A 19,966-nucleotide genomic window follows, 5' to 3' on the forward strand; every position below is an offset into this window, starting at 1 on the left:
GGAACTGCATTCTAAATAGCAGAAAGAAAAGTAATCAGATTTTGTTTAGTACCATTATCAGCATCTTATAGATTTAGCGTTGATTTCCATTTAGAAATCAATCATAACACTACAAATTCTCTCACTCTCCCGACACTTATGATTTTCAGTGTTCAGAAAAGTTCAAAGAAGTATATGCTTAACATCCATATGCCTACCACCTCAAGTCTGCAATTAGCATTTTGCTATTATTGTTTTATCATACACATATCTATCCATCTATCTCCATCCATGATTCTATGTTTTTTTAAATGCATTTCAAAGTAAGTTGCAAATATCATGGCATTTCTTCCTAGACATTTCAACAGGTGGGTTATTAAGTACTCCCTTCCTTTGTTTTCTCCAATAATGTGAAAGAAAGCAAAAAATATTCTGAGAAAGTCAGGCATAGGAGTTCAAGGGCTGCCATTTAAAGCCCTAAATTGGAGATTATTAACTTTAAACAACTCTCCTTTGCCATTTGTTTTTTGAAGTACCAATTTTTCTATCACATGCACACTTTAATGTGGTGAGAGTTAATTTTGTTTAGTAATCTGACATTTCTGTTAGCTGGCCTTTGGGGTTTAAATGTGGATCACAAATACCATTTTTGGAAGTGTGTGTAAAACAGAGGGAAAGTCAGAAAATTACTGCTTTTGGAATAAAAAGTAGAAGAAACGGTCCTTCAGGGGTGGGTTATTTTGTTTGCTTTAAGATGGTAATCTTTTGATCTTGATTAATTATGAACTCCAGAAGTTCAGGCTCAGTAAAGCAGACAGACAATAAAAGCAAAATCACAAACCTAGATTCAGACTTTGGCCTCTCACCTCCCAGTACTCCCTCAGCCCCACTTCAGGCCATGTAATCACCCTGAAATTCAGCCCTTTAGGATAGACCATTTCATTCATTCTTTTTTGGTTGGAGTGAAGTAAAAAAAATTTTTTTTTTTTTTGAGACGGAGTTTCACTCTTTTGCCCAGGCTGGAGTAAAGTGGCGTGATCTTGGCTCGCTGCAACCTCCACCCCCTAGATTCAAGCGATTCTCCTGCCTCAGCCTCCCAAGTAGCTGGGATTACAGGTGTCCGCCACCACGCCCAGCTACTTTTTTGTAGTTTTAGTGGAGACAGGCTTTCTCCATGTTGGCCAGGCTAGTCTCGAACTCCTGACCTTAGGTGATCCACCTGACTCAGCCCCCCAAAGTGCTAGGATTACAAGCGTGAGCCACCACACCCAGCCCTAAATTTTACTTTTTTAAGCAGTTTACTCATGTCAGAGCCATTCGTGTTTTGGTGGTTTTGAGAAAAACTCAGAACTACCTCTGACACATGTCTTGAATGTCAACAAACTTTCACAGTAAAATCTTCCCATGATTTCCTAAAATATTTTGTTGTTGTTGTTGTTGTTGTTGTTGAGACAGAGTTTCTCTCTGTCGCCCAGGCTGGAGTGCAGTGGCACGATCTCAGCTTACTGCAACCTCTGCGTCCCAGGTTCAGGCAGTTCTCTTGCCTCAGCCCCCTGAGTAGCTGAGATTACAGCCTCCTGCCACTACACTCGGCTACTTTTTTGTATTTTTAGTAGAGACTGGGTTTCACCATGCTGGCCAGGCTGGTCTCGAACTCCTGACCTCAAGTGATCCACCCGCCATGGCTGGGATTACAGGTGTGAGCCACTGCACCCTGCACCCTAAAACGTTTTGAAGAACCTTAAAAGATTTGTGTTAACATTTAGAGAAGCTGTGTATAACATTTTAATAGATTTGCTACTACAATAAAACACATATACATGTCTATGTTTATCTTGTTACTTCAATAACTGTCTTCAGCAGATAGGATCTTTGGGTATGACAGATAAAAGGAAAGAGGACATGGGAACATGTCCATTGGGGTTTGGAAGGCTTGTCTGGCATAGGAGAACCTATAGAACCTATGCCTTTTGAGGAAGAACCTAAATCTGAATCATCCACTTTATACCTGTGTTATCTTCACCTGGGCCAGTGCAGATAATGATTTGATGCTGGGCTTTAAAGAAAGAAATCTTTAAAACAAATTTTTAACTTTATTGAATTTAGTGGAATTGTAAAATTGTTTAGATTTTACAGTTCTGTTACACTTACTTTCAAATCAAAGGATGTATTGTTGTTGCTGCTGTTGTCGTTATTGGAGGATAGTATGAGGTTAATTCCTAGAGCCAATGTTTTAGAATTCAAAAATAATTTTAAATACATTGTAGAGCCTTCTTTAAGGTGATTTATCTGCTGCACAGATATGTAACTGATACAGAGGCCCCTAACTGGTTGACCAGGAAACCCACCAAGGATTTAAGAGGCATATGCCCAGGAGTCTCCAGTTCCCTGGTCCCCCAGGGTGAGAAAATTAGGATTTCTGCTATTAGTAAGGATTAGAGCAAAGAGTTTTCAAACTTCAAGAAAAAGTTGTTCCATTCTTCACTGATTATAATCTAATGACTAAACTACCATACCTGTCCTGCCAGTCTCCCCAGGCCTGACCTCAGCCCTCTGCTGGACTTTCCTTCTTCTGGGCCAGGTACATTACTCACCTCAAGAGGTAATTGCACAAGAAGACCATATTGACAAGAGAAAGTTGCCCAGGAGCCATTTTTTTTTTAAATCTGTCTTAGACATTACTCCTAAAATTGCCTGCCTGTGTGCTGAAGCTGAGATTTACTTCAGCGAACACTTCGTTGCCCATGTTTAAAACTGCCCCATGTTAGGGTTTTAGGTTGAACAACCTTAATGTCTTTATCTTTATTGTGTCCCAATTACAAGTGGTCAGTCATCTTATATATATTTAGTAGTATTGTGGTTTATAAATGTGAGTACTAAATTGAAATGCTGGAAAGATTTTGTTGTTTAAAAAAAAAACAAATATAGTGGCATCCTTAATATATTTTTGATAGATTAAATAAGTATTGATAAAATCAAAAGGTTTTTATTAAAACTTTTCTTTTTTTTTTTTTTTTCATGAGAGCACTGTAGATAGAATCCAGCCAAATCACTCTTTTCCCTGTGCAGGATTTATGTGTGTTCAAGCTACAGGAGATAAACACTTAGAGGTGAAATTTAAAATTGCGTTTTAAACACAGTACAGTGGAGTGAGTCTAATATAACTTTGTCAACCTTGCTGAAATGGAAACCAGAAAACCAACATTTTATGAGGTAACTTCCAGTGTGCCTGGGCATTGCTAATGACATGGGTATCACCACCTTCTATTTACAGTCCATGCAGATTTGCCCCTAAAATTGGGGCTTTCTCTGAGAAGGTGATGGGGCACTAGTCACTCCAACTTCCATCTGCCACAGTAGGTTTTTCAAGCTCACCAGAACCGTCACTCAGGGCTCCAGACTCGGGGGATGTCAGAGGATCCCTAATTGCCTGCCGGTATTTTCCCAACTACTTCTCAAAGGCTCCTAAGCCTCTGTAAAGCTTACGTGTTTAACTTCCAGCCCTGATCTTTGTTCCTTTGTGTCTTTGCTTCATTTCCTTTTGTGTGTGTGTGGCCCTTGTGGGTCACAGGACACAGCAGGAAAGAAAGGAGGAGGCCAGACTGGTGCATGGCACACTGCCTTGTACCCTTGACTAGGGACAGCTGGGCAGAGCATCCATTCCACTCCCAAGGATGTCTGCAAGGCAGGTGCAAGATAGTGTGCCAGAATGTGCAGTATACATGCTGCTCTGGCTCTGGTGACCTGAAAGTGTAAGGTAGCACTCAGAGATGGGGAAATATTTATATTTAAATTAGGATTTAACGTCAGTGATAAGTTAAATCTGTATTATCTAAATATTAAATCTATAATATTCTCCTTTAAACTGAGGTTTAAAGGAAAGTATAGAGGCACATAGCATGCTAAATCAGCACCGTATGTTAAACAAGGTATGGGCATATATTTTGAATCAGAATTGCTCACTTATAAAAATAGGAATTCACAGCTTATTTTTAAAGAAGTATTTCTGTATTAAAATTTCATTAGGAAAACTAAAATACTAGAGGTCCAAGCCTAGCAAACTTTGACTTGTTAGTACTGGTTCTGAAGAATGATTGATAAATTATTAAGTTTAATAATCATTTATATGCTGACCAGTATCTTCCGTGATAATGGAGGAAACGGCCTCTTTTAATATGTGCACTGGAAAATAGCGTGTGGGTGAGAGGTTTATTTATATGCTTCGGTGTAGCTAGGTAGCATGAACAACAACAAAGATGCTCGGCTTATCCAAGGCATGAGGAGGGACATGCCCCTTACCTCCTCTTCAGGAGAGGGTAGAACTTGGACACAGAGGGCGCTAGTGACCTTGCAGGACAGCAGAACTTACTGGCTTTACTCACAGATTCTGAGCCCAACAGAGTGGAGAAGGAAAACCTATTTATCCCCCTTCTGAGGCTTCTGCACATAAGCAGGACCCCTGGCTTTTAGCCTAATTGGTTTCTGTATGAAGGTTATATCCCCAGTCATTGTAAAGCAAAGACCACCACCGCCACCTCCTATACACAGCTTTTAGGTACCATGTTTGTATAAGTGTTCCATTCCTAAAAGTCATTGCATGCCATTTAAAAAATACATAAGTTGATAATGAAGATAACATATTTTTAAAAATCAAAGCTGGCTGGGCCTGGTGGCTCACGCCTGTAATCCTAGTGGATGCTGAGGCAGGTGGATCATTTGAGGCCAAGAGTTTGAGACCAGCCTGGTCAATATGCCGAAACCCCATCTCAACTAAAAACACAAAAATTAGCCAGGCGTGGTGGAGCACACCTGTAATCCCAGCTACTCAGGAGGCTGAGGCAGGAGAATTGCTCAAACCTGGGAGGCAGAGGTTGCAGTGAGCTGAGATCGCGTCACTGCACTCCAGCCTGGACGACAAGAGCAAACCTCCGTCTCAAAAACAAAACAAAACAACAAAAAACCAAAGCTATGTTGTAGTCTTCTTTTTTTTTTTTTTTTTTTTTTTGAGACAGAGTCTCGCTCTGTCACCCAGGCTGGAGTACAGTGGTGCGATCTCAGCTCACTGCAAGCTCCACCTCCCGGATTCAAGCCATTCTCCTGCCTCAGCCTCCTGAGTAGCTGGGACTACAGGCGCCCGCCACCACGCCCAGCTAATTTTTTGTATTTTTAGTAGAGACGGGGTTTCACCATGTTAGCCAGGATGGTCTCAAACTTCTGACCTCATGATCCACCCAACTCAGCCTCCCAAAGTGCTGAGATTACAGGCTTGAGCCACCGCGCCCGGCTGCTATGTTGTAGTCCTCTAAGGGTAGGAGTTACTCTGCATGAGCAAGATTAGCTACAGCACCTCAGAAAAGCAGGGACACAGTGAAGAGCCTGTTTAGTCCTCTTGGTAAATGTGGTCAGAGCATAGTGCCCTGGCACTGTGAGCTCACATGAAAGTGTTAGTCCCTGTTTAAGTACATGGGTTCTTTTACTAGCAGATACTTTGAAGCTGGAGTAGGGCAGTTTCAAAGGTACTCTCTATTGAGTGTATTCGTTGGCTGATTTCACTGATGTTAAATAACTGTGGAGAAGCCTTTTGTTAAGTGATCTTAGCCCACTTTTCACCTTCCCTAATTCTTATATCATGCAAACTGGTTCCCTTTATGAAACAAACACTTAATGCTCAGAAAATCTCTTCTCTGCCTCACAGTGCCTGCTCATCCGTGTTTGAGAGAAGAGCTGATGGCCTTTGCCAAAATTAGCTACTGCGAGATCTGGCATCTTTGGATCGAGTCTTTCTACTGTGGGCATTAATGAGCTTTCGTTAACACTGTTTTCTGTAATGGCCTAACCTAACCACACAAACAGTACATATTTTGGTAGTTAACACAAAGGCCTTATTTTCTGGGCCATTATAGCGTGTAGAGCAAGTGTTCTACCTTCAGGGGCTTGTACAGAGCAGAAAATCATGTTACCACCATGCATAAAATTACGTTATGTTAACTTTCCTTGCCCATAAAGTTCAGAATATATAAACTTCCAAAACCAGGGCAGTCCGCTTTCAAAAAATTATTGAGTAGCTGATACTTAAGACAGCACCCACAAAACAAAACCACCACCTGACTTAACAAATAGAAAGTATGACCAGTACCCTCAGTTTCTCAACACATTTGATTCTACTGAAGTATTTTGTTGATTTTTTAAAAAAGATAACTAGTTATATATATTTTATATTCACATATAGTTCATACACACATATGTAATATTTTAAACATATAATTCGATGAAATCAAAGAGCCTGTATAAATCTATAAGCACGAGGAAGACCGGGGGCGGGGGATGTGATTAAAATAAAGTGAATGTGCCTGGCTCCCTGCAAGAAGTTGGTGTTATATTTGGCTCAGTTGGCGTCTGGGAGTTGGGCTGAAGAGGCTGGGATCTTGGCTAATCCCTCTCAAGGTCTGGTGAAGTGGAGAAGAGGCTGGGAGGAAGTGAATCTAATGTTGAGCATAATGGAGAGATAAAGGAGCCGTGTAATCAGATAAGGGTTGGCTGTGGGAAGTATTTATGGGGGAGGTAAAAGTCCCAGTCTCCATCCCTGAAAGAAACCGATGGAGAAGGGCAGGAGCAGAGGGCCAGCTCACAGACAGTGGACGGCATTATTTTCCTCTACAGGTATGCCTACAGTGGACAACTAAACCTGGTCTTTATAAACCTAACCTCTCATGACAGTTGCTGGAGGTCCATGTCAAATTTCCTCCTACTGTCAAGAGCCTGACAGCTTCCCTGCCCCTCCACTCTCTGATCGCTAGAAAGGGCAGGCATTCGAAACCTACTCCTCAGTGGCCAGGGAAGCTGGTGTTTCAAAGACCTGTTTCTGTCACTGAGGTAGGCTTTCAGCAAAAATGATGATGATTGCAATTTACCAAATGTCTGAATCTGTAACACTGCTTTCAGCCAGCAGGGTGAATCCCCTATTCATTTTGCAAAGGAGGAAACCGAAGCTCAAAAAGAGGTTTCTTCAGCTCCTGAGAGGACTGGGTGACTTCGGGGCCGCCTGGCCCTGGAGCACACATTCTTTGTGAGACCCGGTGCTGCCTCGCCGTCATCTCCTCCAGTTCCTTGGTTTACATCTGTTAACGTGGCCCAGACAGGGCCTGCTTTGAAACTGGAGAACACTTAGAACATAAAGGCTGAGGTCTAAAACTTTTCTGTGGAGATGCTAATCCAGTTTTGAAAGCGTTTTTTTCTCTGCCTTCCTATCCTGCCTTACGATGTTACCTGCCTCTTTTGCATATTGCGTGATCCCGGGACAGGAAGTCCTGTTTTTACAAAAAGTCCACGTGTTGGGAACACAAAGCTTTTTCCATAAAGAAACCACATTTCAATGGAAGATCCTCAGTCCAGCCACTTTTGCCCATAACACACCTAAAGAATATGGTATTGAGCGCTGGCCGTCCAACACGATTTGTAATAACATTACTGGGGCTGTTCAGCTCAAGTTCAGACACTCGGGCTCCATTCAGTTGGGGTTTGGACCCTTGGCTGGAGCTTCACTAGATCCACACCATTACAGCAGTTGTTAATTTCAGAAGCATTCTTTTAAAATGTTGTTATTTTTGACAATGATAGCATGTTTTGACATTTTTTTTTCTAAGGCATACCAGCAGCAGTTTCCTTGTGCAAATTTTTAAAACTAATCTGCCCTTGCCCTTCCTGCCCCATCCCCCCCACTAACAAACCCTGCATCTGTTTTAAACAGATGTTGTTTAATTCTTTCCAGAAAGAGCGGGAGGGAAGGTGGGAAGAGAGTTTCCTCCTTTATACCTTTTTGGTAGTGAAGTTCATTGTCATTTCTGTGCTGGGTGGGGTGAAGTGCCTGAGTAACGTAAATACACCATGGATAGGAAGCAGTTGGCATGCAGCCATGCAGCTGGATTATCCAGACATCCTTTGCAGCTTTTAGTGCAGCACTTTATCCCCCGCCTTGTTTTAAATAGCCAGATGCCTCAGTTAATGCTGGCTGTCGGGGCTCTTGCCGGAGGAGACAAAGGGGGCTTCTGCCCCTGAGCCTCCCTTTCCCCAAATCCCATCACAGAGAAGTCTATACCCTGGAGAAGGCAGTTGATAGGAGTCATTGAGGCAGGAAGGAGGAGGCCTCAGAGTGCAAGCAAAGGCCAGAGTTAACAGCCTTGTACTCTGGACACAGAAGGGTATGGTATTTTTAAATTCTGTAATAAATGGGTACTTTTTGGAAATAAGTTTATGGCACTAACATAAGCAATGCAGACTTCTCTTTTTTCATGTTTACTTAATCCCCTCAAAGAAACAGAGAACAGCACACAGCTGCAAAACAAAAAAAGTAAAAGCATGTTTTAACAAGAGGTGCACAGAGTTTCAATTCTTCACCTTGGCCATCTCCTGTTGAGATGAACCCATAGTACACTCATAGAAGATTTGAGAAAGCTGTGTTGCACACTCGAGAATTAAAAGTCATAGGACCCTTAATTTTTTTTTTTAAATAAATGGGATTGGGGGAAAAGGATATTCTCAAATTGTATGCAGTTAATCTAAATAAATGTTACAGAAGGTTCTTAATCTAAGGGAATATGCATGTTGAATCCTGAAATAGTTGGATTAGTCCTATATGTACATGTGTGTCCTATGATTTTTATATGTACTTCTACATGATTTTTTGATTTTTATGAATGGAAAAATACTGTGATCCCAATTTAGTAATTGTGGTTCATAAGTAAATAAGTATTGAACACTGTATATTTTTATAGGAATTCTGTTAGCTATAGATTTTTTTTTTTTTTTTTTTTTGAGATGGAGTTTTACTCTTGTTGCCCAAGGTAGAGTGCAGTGGCATGATCTCAGCTCTGCCTCTGGGATTCAAGCTATTCTCCTGCCTCAGCCTCCCAAGTAACTGGGACTACAGGCACCCACCATCAAGCCCAGCTAATTTTTTGTATTTTTAGTAGAGACGGGGTTTCACCATGTTGGCCAGGCTGGTCTCGAACTCCTGACCTCAGGTTATCTGCCCACCTCAGCCTCCCAAAGTGCTGGGATTACAGGCATGAGCCACTGCATCCAGCCTGCTATAGATAATTTTTTTAAAAATCTGTTTATATTGTGAATTTAGCCCTATTCATTCCGCAACATATTACATGTAAGACACCATTCTAGGCCCTAGGGATATAGAATTGAACAAAAAAGGTAAAGTTTCTGCTCCTGTAGAATTTATATTCTGGTAGGCAAGCAGATGTTTTATTGAGCAAGCATTGATTTAGTAGCATATAGAAAGCCAAAGCAGGGGGAGAAGATTTAAGAGGGGTAGAGGGTGCTATGCTGCTTTATATAGAGTGGGCAGGGAAGTCCTCTCTGAAATAACCTTGGACAGAGACTTAAGTGAAATAAGAGAATGAACCCAGTTGGTATGTGAGGAGTAGGGTTTGAACAGAAGAAATAGCAAGTGCAAAGGCCCTGAGGTAGAAGGATGCTTAATATGGAGGCCAGTGGGACCAAACTGGAATTAACAAGAAGAGTAGTAGGATAAAAGGTCCAGATTTTGACTTCTGCTTGGTGATACCACTGGAGGGTTTGAGTAGAGTGATCTGACTTACCTTTCTATTTTCTGGGTGAAGTTGGGCAAACATGGAAGCAAGGATGCCAGTTAGAAGGCTATTGCAGCAATCTCAATGGAAGGTGATGACAGTTGGATCAGGTCAGTGTCAGTAGAAGTGGTAAAAAGTGGATCCTGGATATATTTTGAAGAGAGAACTAGAAGGATGAGGAGGTGTCAGGAACCAAGAGTTCAACCTGAAACATGTTGATTGTGGTACATATTAGACACCTATGTAGAGACTTTACATGGGCCCTTGGTTCTACTGGACTGAATCTCACAGAAGAGACCTGGATGGAAATGTGGATTTGGGAACTGTTGGTATGTAGAAGGTGTTTAAGTGGAGGAAGTTGGTCCTAACTTGGATCATGGATGACTTAACCACAGTTACAGGAGGAAGGGCAGAGAGAGTGCTGGTACAAAGCGTAGGCATGGTGGTGGGCACAGGCAAAAGGTCTCCTGTGATTTTGTCTATTTTCTCAGTGAAGCTAAAGCAACTTCATCCATCATCTGAGAGTGAGGGGGTAGGAGGCCGTGTAAAGTTGTCTGGGGGACAGATCAGGGAAATGTAGCAGGATGCCAGGTGGCACTTAAGGACTCACTCGAGAGTAGTGTTTATGGCTTTCAAACTAGTCCTATGAGCATAGTAGAGTGGGGTTTTTCCCTTGCACTATGTTCAGCAGCCTGGGTGGGGTTACGGAGTAGGTAGATGATAGGATTTAACTCCACTGGGGTCATGCCAGGCAATGGCAATAAGCAAGGGGAGGGGTAGAGAATCAGTTGAGGATGTGGCGTTTGGGGGAGGGCAAAAGTGGTCAAAACAATAGATTGTTGGCCCCAACAGGGTAAAGAATTATTAGAGTCTGGAGGGAGAGAGCTGCAAAGTTACGAGGTGGTCGGAGAGCAGGATGCTTACAATTGAGTTATGGAGGTGGTGCAGATGTTGGTAATGGCAAGATTCACGGTTGACCTGGGCATGAACAGCTAAAGTTGGTTGTAAGACAAGGGCATTGGAAGGAAAGAGGCCCAGAAATTGAGAGGCCAGGGAATTGGAGGGATCCTCCGAGTCAATAATGAAATTATCAAGAATCGGGCCAGGGATCATGGTGGAGATATGGAGAGTCAGTGAGCCTGGTTGCTGAAGTCTTCAAAGGATGAAGGAAAGTGAGGTCTGTGGAAGACCGAAGAAGGGTTGTGAGGGGGGCATGGTCAGGGTGTGAGCTTCACACTGGAGGGAGGCTGAACAGTCTGCAGCAGTGGCAAGCACCATACCCACATCTCAGCCCAGCAGGGTGCAGTGGGGAGACAGAAATCAGCCCTGGGAGAATGGGCCACAGAGGCCCAGCCGAGAGTGCATTTTAATTTAGGTTAGGAAAGGGAAAGGAACTTATATGAGGTACCTAGAGTATCAGATTCATAGAGACAAGACAGTAGAATGGTGGGTGCCAGGGGCTAAGGGGTAGGGGAAGTGGGGAAGGGGGAGTTAGTATTTTTCATGGGTACAGAGTTTCAGTTTGGGATGTTGAAAAGTTCTAGAGGTAGATGCGGGTGATGGTTGACCAACGGTGTGGGTATAATTAATGCCACTGAACTTGTATACTTAAAAGTGGTTAAAATGGGAAATTTTATACCATTCATATTTTACCGCAGTGAAAAAAAAAATGAAAGGAATGATCAGAGGAGGGGATGAGGAAGTAAAGGAATGGTAGACCTTGGAGTTGGGGTGCCAAGGGAGGTCCGTTGGGTGACAGTGGAGGGTTAGCCGTAGGGGGTCATGGAAAATCTGGTGGCTTTGCCTTTAGCGGTGAGTGAGGTGAGCAGGGCTATGGGGCACTGCCTCCACGTCTCTGGCCAATTGCGGGGGCCAAGTTCTGAGTGCCCGGGCTGAGGGCGTCTTCCCTGAGGCCCAGGGAACGAGGGGGGTTCTTTGTTACTCTGCAGCTTTGTTTCCCGAGAATCTGTTATAACGCCTGGCATATGCAAGATGCAAATATATGTTTGAATGAGTAAAAATGAATTCTATCCAAAGAAAGAAAACAGCAAGTGAGAATGTAATGGCCTTGCCAAAAATCCAAATAAATTTCCCCCAAAAGTGATGAAGAATGAAAAGAAGCTAGAGTTGGTCTCTGGGGGAGAAAAAGGATTTTTGGCAAATGTACAGAAGAACTTATTGTGAAATTGAGGTTTTAGACTGGAAGAAATAAAATCATAAACAGAAGGCTACAAATGTGTAAAGGGTTATTGGAATTGAAATATTTTCCTACCTAGATATGTGATTTCATGATGAATTTATGATTTGCAAGTAGATTATCCTATTTTATGCTAAATAAGATTCTTGACTTTATAAAATGTTAAAACTTGGTCATTCATTTTCAACTAATTTTAAAGGGTTGAAAACTTAATACCCTCTTAATGGGTTTGTAGTCTAGGTGCGGTGACTCATGCCTGTAATCCCAGCACTTTGGGAGGCCAAGGTGGGTGAATCACCTGAGGTCAGGAGTTCCAGACCAGCCTGCCAACATGGTGAAACTCCATGTCTACTAAAAATACCAAAAACTAACCAGGCATGGTGGCAGGTGCCTGTAATCCCAGCTACTTGGGAGGCTGAGTCAGGAGAATTACTCGAACCCAGGAGGCAGAGGTTGCAGTGAGCTGAGGTCATGCCATTGCACTCCAGCCTGGGCAACAAGAGCGAAACTCCGTCTCAAAAAAAAAAAAACAAAAACGGAAAACCAAAATAGGCATGTGTCTTTCCAACCTAAAGATACTAAATTATAGAAATCAACTCATTTATCAATACTGACACCTAGAAACTGGAGAATATTATGCCTGTATAATCTTTTGATCACAAGTAATTTTTAATTACTAGGTATCTTTTTAAAAATGTCCTTTTACATTGAGTTTAAGTGTTTTGTTTTTTCCCTAAAAGTTGAGAGGGATCACTTTTTAAGGTTGCCTCCAGGCATAGATTTCTTTCTATAAGTCCAAAAAAGTGCTGACTGGTGGTCACCTTGCATTGTGAAACGTGTTCTGCAACTACTAGACCATTGTCATGCCCCATTCTTCTTGTTGTTGTCGTTTTAGTGACAGCTATATTGTGCGTGTCAAGGCTGTGGTTATGACCAGAGATGACTCCAGCGGGGGATGGTTCCCACAGGAAGGAGGCGGGATCAGTCGTGTCGGGGTCTGTAAGGTCATGCACCCTGAAGGCAATGGACGAAGCGGCTTTCTCATCCATGGTGAACGACAGAAAGACAAACTGGTAATGGCAGACATACATCACGTGGGTTAAATTAGTGACAACTGCTTTATTTACGTTAAATCATAGTACTCTTTCCTTAACGTATTTTTTTCTTTCTTTCTCTGACTTCAAACTCTTGCAAAAGCTTCAAAAGTTAGAACCCCGGAGCTGGTGCCAAATTGCAAAATGTGACTGTCCTTTCCAGCAAAGTCTCTTTTGGCCACACGCTTTATCTGAGATGCTTAGAAGTATATTTGGCTGTTTTATTTGCATCTTTGATTAAGATGTCTAACATTGTAAAAAGGTATTCAAAACAAAAGTGTACTCTTTTATTATTATGAATCACATTGTACTGAGCTGTGAAGTCAGTGTTTTAAAAATGTAGAGTTTATTCATGGAGCATGCCATTGAGGTTTGGATGGTGGCAGGTAAAATACAAAGGCAAGGTACCATCTGACATTAGGCTATTTATAAATAAATGTTTATCTAGCTTTTATTTCATGCCCTAATGAATAAAACATGCATGGAAAAAGAAAGTAAAAGTAGTGGTATACTTTGGTTTGTTTTTGTTTTTGTTTTTTGTTTTTTGTTTTGAGACAGAGTCTCGCTCTGTCACCCAGGCTGGAGTGCAGTGGCGCGATGTTGGCTCACTGCAAGCTCCGCCTCCCAGGTTCAAGCAGTTGTTCTGCTGAGTAACGGGACTACAGGTGTGCGCCACCACACCCAGCTAGTTTTTGTATCTTTAGTAGAGACAGGGTTTCACCATATTGACCAGGTTGGTCTCGAACTCCTGACCTGAGGTGATCCACCCACCTCGGCCTCCCAAAGTGCTGGGATTACGGGCATGAGCCACCGCGCCCAGCCCATACTTCTATAAATTATTATCCATGCTTATAGATAAATACTTTGGAGAGTAATCATCGTCTCCCAAGGGTGGGGGATTGATACTTCATAATATACAGTCTTGTGGAGGAACTCAAATGTTCAGTTCTATGTTATGAAGGAATCTATGGTAGGAAGGAAAATTGAACGTCCAAAATCTGTTTTAAATTAATGGCCCTAAACATGGAAGAACACTACTTCTATCTGTATTTGATCATGGAGTGTATACTCAGAAGCCAACAGATGATTCAGAATGTGCAGGATTGTGCAGGATCCCACAGAGAAAATGCAAAGACACCACAAGAATATGTCAGTGTTGCACTTGAGACCCTTTACAGCAGCATCTGTTGGGTTTTATGTGTTAAGTGTACAAATTTAATCTTCTTTTGCAAGCACTTCTTATAGTTTAAAAAATTTACAAAATAGATAAGACAGAACAATTTGTAAATGTTACATGTGGGTTAACAGAAATGTTATTTTCACATTTGATTTCATTTCTGAAAATTTGAAGGGAGAAGACAGCTAATTTTAAAAAGTGTTTGTTCAGGAAATACCGTATATAATAGTCGAATAATGAAAACATTCTTGTTTATAACATTTTTGCAATAAAAAGCAATGTAACTACATTACCAATAAAAAGTAAAATGACTACCATTTATCTAGCATTTACCAAGTACTAAGTACAATCCAGCCCTTCGGTTAGATCTGTCATTGTATCCTTACAGCAGCCTGTATAATTGTAATTGAAGAAATTATGATTCAGAAAGATTCCTTGTTCTTAGTGGCCTGTTTTGGGGGCCTGGAACCAGTATTTGATTCTCTTGTCACTCTGACCCCAAAACTGAACAACCACCCTTAGCCCTTTGATGTAATTTTCCCATTTTGTACTTTTTTAAATAAAAGACAGGATCTCACTTTGTTGCCCAGGCTGGCCTCCAACTCCTGAGCTTCAAATGGTCCTCCCACCTCATCCTCTGGAGTAGCTGGGGCTACAGACACATGCCACTGTGCCCAGCCATATTTTTAAACAGTCGTGTATCTCATTTATTTTGCCTTAAACATTCTCTTTCAAGACTATCATGAAACAGCATTGCCCTAACATTCTCATATGAAATTTTCCATGTTGCTGATATCAGTTCGATGTTTCATTATTTGACCACCTCCTTAGTGTCAAATATTAAGGTTCTTCCCCTCACCTCAGTGTTAGGAATACACCCGTGTGAATTTTCCACGTTTATTATATTTTTGGAATAATTTAGGAGGTCATGTTTGTATGACTTTTGATACATGTGCAAGGAGCTGCCACCGGTATTAGAATTTCCTTTAACACATTGAGGGATATAAAATATACATATATATAATATATGTATAAATACTTATTGCTTACTAATGAGATAAAATGTTTTTCTGTTTGTTAAACAGTTGTAACTGTGAATTAATTATCTGTTGATGTCCTTTGTATATTTACTTATCGGGGCCTTATTTTTCTCCTTGATGTGTATGCCCTCTTGCATAATAAAGATATGAATCTCCATCTGTCATATTTGCTGCAAGTATATTTTTATAATCTGTTGCTTGCCCTTTAGTTCTTATTTTTATATATAGAGAAATTTTTTCCACGTCTTTGGTCTTTTTGTTTTTAGGGTTATTCTGTGTTTTACCAGATTATCTTGTCTGAAGGGTTACGTTTTTAGAGCTACTTTTTCCTGGTATTTCTATGGTTTGTCGTAGAATACTTCAACCTAAAGTGGTCCTTTAGCTTGTCTAATCTGGTCACTTTGAAGACATCACTAGTGCATAGTAAACTTTCACCATTTGTTCCAGGTCCTTTAAGTAAATTAACCTCAGTTAAATTCCTACAACATTTTGAAGGAGGAAGATACTACTATTTCCACATTGTAGTGGGGAAACTCAATGCTCTAAGAAGTGAGCCACGTCCTCGGCATGGGACGGGCAGTGTCACCAGCAGAGCCAGCGTTTGAGCTCATTTCTTTGCAAAATCAAGCCTGTCCCTTCACACTAACTTGGCATACTATTAGGGCAGTCCAGTCCTCTGTCCACCCCCACTGAGTCATGGACCAACTTATGTTGTTTGTTGCTAGTGTACACATAGATTGTGCTATCCTAAAAGTGTGCCTCATCCCCTCCCCCATCATGTTTCTCCATCTCCCCACCCCCTTTTCCTGTCCACTTTACATTCCTTGACTCCACACTTGTGGGCTTTTATATTCACTGGTACCTAAATCACACACCCATATGTCCTGTTGTACTTCTCTATCTTTGCATCCCTTACCTTGCCTGTTTCACACTCTGGGAAATTCTGGATTCCTGTACTGAGTGGTATTTAACCCTCCCCTCACCCATACCCAGCATATCCATGCCCATGCTTGCGCACGCACACACACACACACACACGAGCACACGCACACAGTCTCCCTCCCTCTCTCTCCCCCAACCCTCCACCCTCCCTCTCTCCCTCTCCTTCTCTCCTTAGAGATATGATAACTCTTCCTTTGGCCTCTCAAGCTTCTCTAATGCAACGCTAGTGCCCACTGGAGACTATGCACCCACATGGGAGCTCTGCAAATGTGGTGAGTTATTGAGGAACCCCCCTCTAAAAGGTGGAATGGCAAAGAAAAGATGAAGATTATTTTTAGGATATATTGGATGGATGGTATCAGAGTTCCCAGTATTCCAACTAGGGCATGAAGTGCTCTTTCTGCTAGAAACAGTGTTGTCAGTTTTTACAATGTAGTGCAGGTGTAGAATTCAGCACATCGTGGGAGTTTGTTTCGTTACATATTGAGGGCTGTGAACTTAACTACCATTGTTTCTATGGGAAAAGTCTCTGTTCCAGACACCCATTCACAAGTAGTTATTCAGATCATTTTTTAGTAAGCTGGGGACAGTCAAGCCTGAGAAATTATATGTAAATTAAAATTTTCTAAGTTGAATCTCATTTTAGATGGATTAAAGAAGTTTACTCCTTAAACAAATCTTGCAAGAAACCTCTTTATGGAGACTAAACCCAAAATCTAAGAGGTTGATCATTCCAGGCGTTGCCCATGTGTAGGTCAGTGAGCATTCTCACATAACATTTGGTGGGAATTTGAGCTGGCAAAGCTCTTTGAAAAGCAATTTGGCAGGATTTTAATTTTAAATGTGCATATCTTTTTACCTAGCAGTTCACATCTAGAACACTATCCTTTAGAAAAAGACTTAAACACATAGAGATTTATGGACAGCAACAGTTCTTAAACTTTTTTGGTCTCAGGATCCCTTTACACTCCAAAATTTTATTCAGGACCTCAAAGAGCTTTTGGTTTGGTGAGTTACAGCTATTTATAACTTACCATATTAGAAATTAAAACGAAAAACATTTAAAACTTTTAATTAAACAGTATTGTTACTATAAATGACATTTTTATGGCAAATAACTGTATAACTTTTCCAGAACAAAAGTAATTATGAGAAAAGTGGCATTGCTTTATGTTTTTAAAGATCTCATTACTATCTGGCTTACCAGAAAATAGCTGGATTCTGGTAGCTGCTCCTGCTTTTAATCTGTAATACATTATTTTGGTTGAAATATATGAAGAAAATTCAGCTACTCACAGAGAAGGGGAGTTGGTAAGGGGAGAAATATTTTAATAGCCTTTTCAGACAATTGTAGATATTCTTATTTGATACTACACTAGAACTCAACCACGTGGAATCTGAAACCTGTCAATGAACCTTTCATACCCTGTTACATTACAACCCACTGGTTTATCTTTCACTTTCAATAGATCTTTTCCTCATCCCTGATTTTGTAACATCATGCACTGGTCACCTGAAAAATAATGCTCCGCTGAGTAAAGCAGATGTTCCAAATGTTGATACATTTTATTCGGTAATATAAAAAAACTACATTTCTTAATATCGCCACTGACTCATTAATATAAAAAAAAAAAAACTACATTTCTTAATATTGCCACTGACTCATTAGAAGAGGCTTTAAGTACCAGGAAGCTGTCTAGAATTCTGATTTATACTTGAAATATAGATCAGGATGTAAATTGCAGCATTGTCTTCAAGGTGACCAGTTCTCGTTGACATAAATGCCCGTGAGTATGGAGAATGGTTGAATAAATCTAATACATCCATACAGACTAATTAAACAATTCTTTTTACCTTCCTGTATCTGTATGACATATTTTTAAGGAAAATAAAAAGCAAGTTAAAAACAACTTATAGGTGTGGCTACATTTAAACACAGTTACCCTTACGCAGAAACTTACCTGTGTATATGTAAAAAGCCACAAAACGGAAACGGATTATGCCTGCTCTACTGACAGTGGGGAACTGGACAGAGAGAGATGTTGACAGGGAGGGGAGAGATGAGTAGGAGTGGAGTTCTCATGGCTTCAGCTAATACTTAAATCTCTCACAACATGTATTTCTTGTGTAGTTGTTAAGTCTCCAACAAGAACATAATCACGTGTTTTCTCCTTATGCATCTTATTTAAAAGGGTATTTTTTAAAGCCTTTCTCAAGTTTTAAGTTAGCGTCTAATTGTATGTGTGCCAAAACTTCACCAGAGTTTATATCTGTTGGGAAGATTAAAGCATCTAAACCTTTTCATTTTTGTCTTTAAACTTAGATACATATGATAAGTTTGCTTTAGAGGAGATAAAGAGATGGTATCTGATTTCCCCCTTCACTTAATTTAAGTGGCTGAACTATTTTACTTAACTTTTTTTTTTTTTTTAAGACAGAGTCTCGCTTTGTCTCGCTTTGTCACCCAGGCTGGAGTGCAGTGGCGCAATCTCGGCTTACTGCAAGCTCCGCCTCCAGGGTTCATGCCATTCTCCTGCCTCAGCCTCCCGAGTAGCTGGGACTACAGGCGCCCACCACCACGCCCAGCTAATTTTTTGTATTTTTGGTAGTGATGGAGTTTCACCATGTTAGCCAGGACGGTCTCGATCTCCTGACCTCATGATCTGCCTGCCTCGGCCTCCCAAAGTGCTGGTATTACAGGCATGAGCCACTGCGCCCGGTCATTTTACCTAAACTTTTCTAAGAAAATGTACCTTGGGAATAATTTCAGAGTTAGAAAATGTCAACCAAAGACTAATTTTTTTCACCCCGAAAATATGGAGAAACTAGGAGTCTTTGTTTTCATAATACAAAAAGTTTATTTTGAGACTTTGAATTGAGACTATTAAATTCTAAAATAGATAACATTTGTTAGTTAAATTCTTGATTATTTGGATTTCCCCAATGTGGAATGGGGCTGGGCTGACATTTAATCATTGTGCTATTCTTAGGGGGAAATGGCTATAATAAGCAATTTAATCATAAATAGATTTATGGGAGGGGACTGTTGTCCGATCTCAATACAATGTATAAAGTTAACTGCTTGGGACTACTATTTGATATACCAATTTGAATATTATTCTCATTTTTTTATTAAGTTAGGGAACATTCATTAGGCAACCCTTAATTTATTTTTCATTTGTTCTTTCCTTTTGTTGAGACAGAGTCTCACTCTGTCACCTGGGCTGGAGTGCAGTGGCACAACACCTTCTCAGCTCACTGCAGCCTCAACCTCCCGGACTCAAGCAATCCTCCCACCTCAGTCTCCTGAGTAGCTAGGACTACAGACGTGCGCCACCACACCCAGCTAATTTTTGTATTTTAGGTAGAGACGGGGTCCTGCCATTTTGCCCAGACTGGTTTCAAACTCCTGGGCTCAAGTGATCCTCTTGCCTCAGCCCCCAAAAATGCTGGGATTACAGGCATGAGCCACTCTACTGGCCTCCTTCTTTTTCCTTTGATCTATTCTTAGAATTTATACTTATTTAAAGGTATTCTCTAATTTACGTGTATACTAATTTAGGCAGGTCTTTACTCTTGTCCTTCATTTAGTCTAAATTAATAAGATCACATTGTGGTAAACGCAGATCTTTGCCAGAACAAGATTGGGCTATTAAAACTTAGCAAAATCGTTACGGTGTTTGTAATGAAGCCATAGGAATAAACATTTTAAGGAGTTTGAGTTTTTTCATGAATAAAGAACGAAGTTTACTTTCAAATTATTGCAATATTATCTATAATATTAAATAAACTCTAGTATCTCTATCAACTGTGTTACACACAGGGAGTTATTTTATAATCTTGACTTTTTGTAGGCTAGTTAGGGGAACAAGACTAATATACATGAAACTGTTAGAAAATAGTTTGAAATCAGGTACTAAATTGTGAAGATGACA

At 40.8% G+C, this 19,966-nt stretch overlaps 1 protein-coding gene across 7 annotated transcripts in view; it reads left to right on the forward strand.

Annotated features, from left to right (window-relative positions):
- SPRED2 (sprouty related EVH1 domain containing 2) overlaps positions 1–19,966 on the forward strand; it is a 126,719-nt gene that overhangs the window by 78,292 nt on the left and 28,461 nt on the right. For 6 of the 7 annotated variants that reach the window (XM_065527022.2, XM_065527023.2, XM_005575727.5 and 3 more), the window contains one exon: positions 12,674–12,851. The exons of the other annotated variant lie outside the window; for it this stretch is intronic. In XM_065527022.2, the coding sequence (XP_065383094.1) occupies positions 12,708–12,851 (144 nt within the window). In that variant the 5' untranslated portion in view covers positions 12,674–12,707. The remainder of the gene's footprint in view (positions 1–12,673; positions 12,852–19,966) is intronic. 7 annotated transcript variants of the gene reach the window in all.

Source organism: Macaca fascicularis, chromosome 13 (genome assembly GCF_037993035.2).
Source record: "Macaca fascicularis isolate 582-1 chromosome 13, T2T-MFA8v1.1".
NCBI classification, from domain to species: domain Eukaryota; kingdom Metazoa; phylum Chordata; class Mammalia; order Primates; family Cercopithecidae; genus Macaca; species Macaca fascicularis.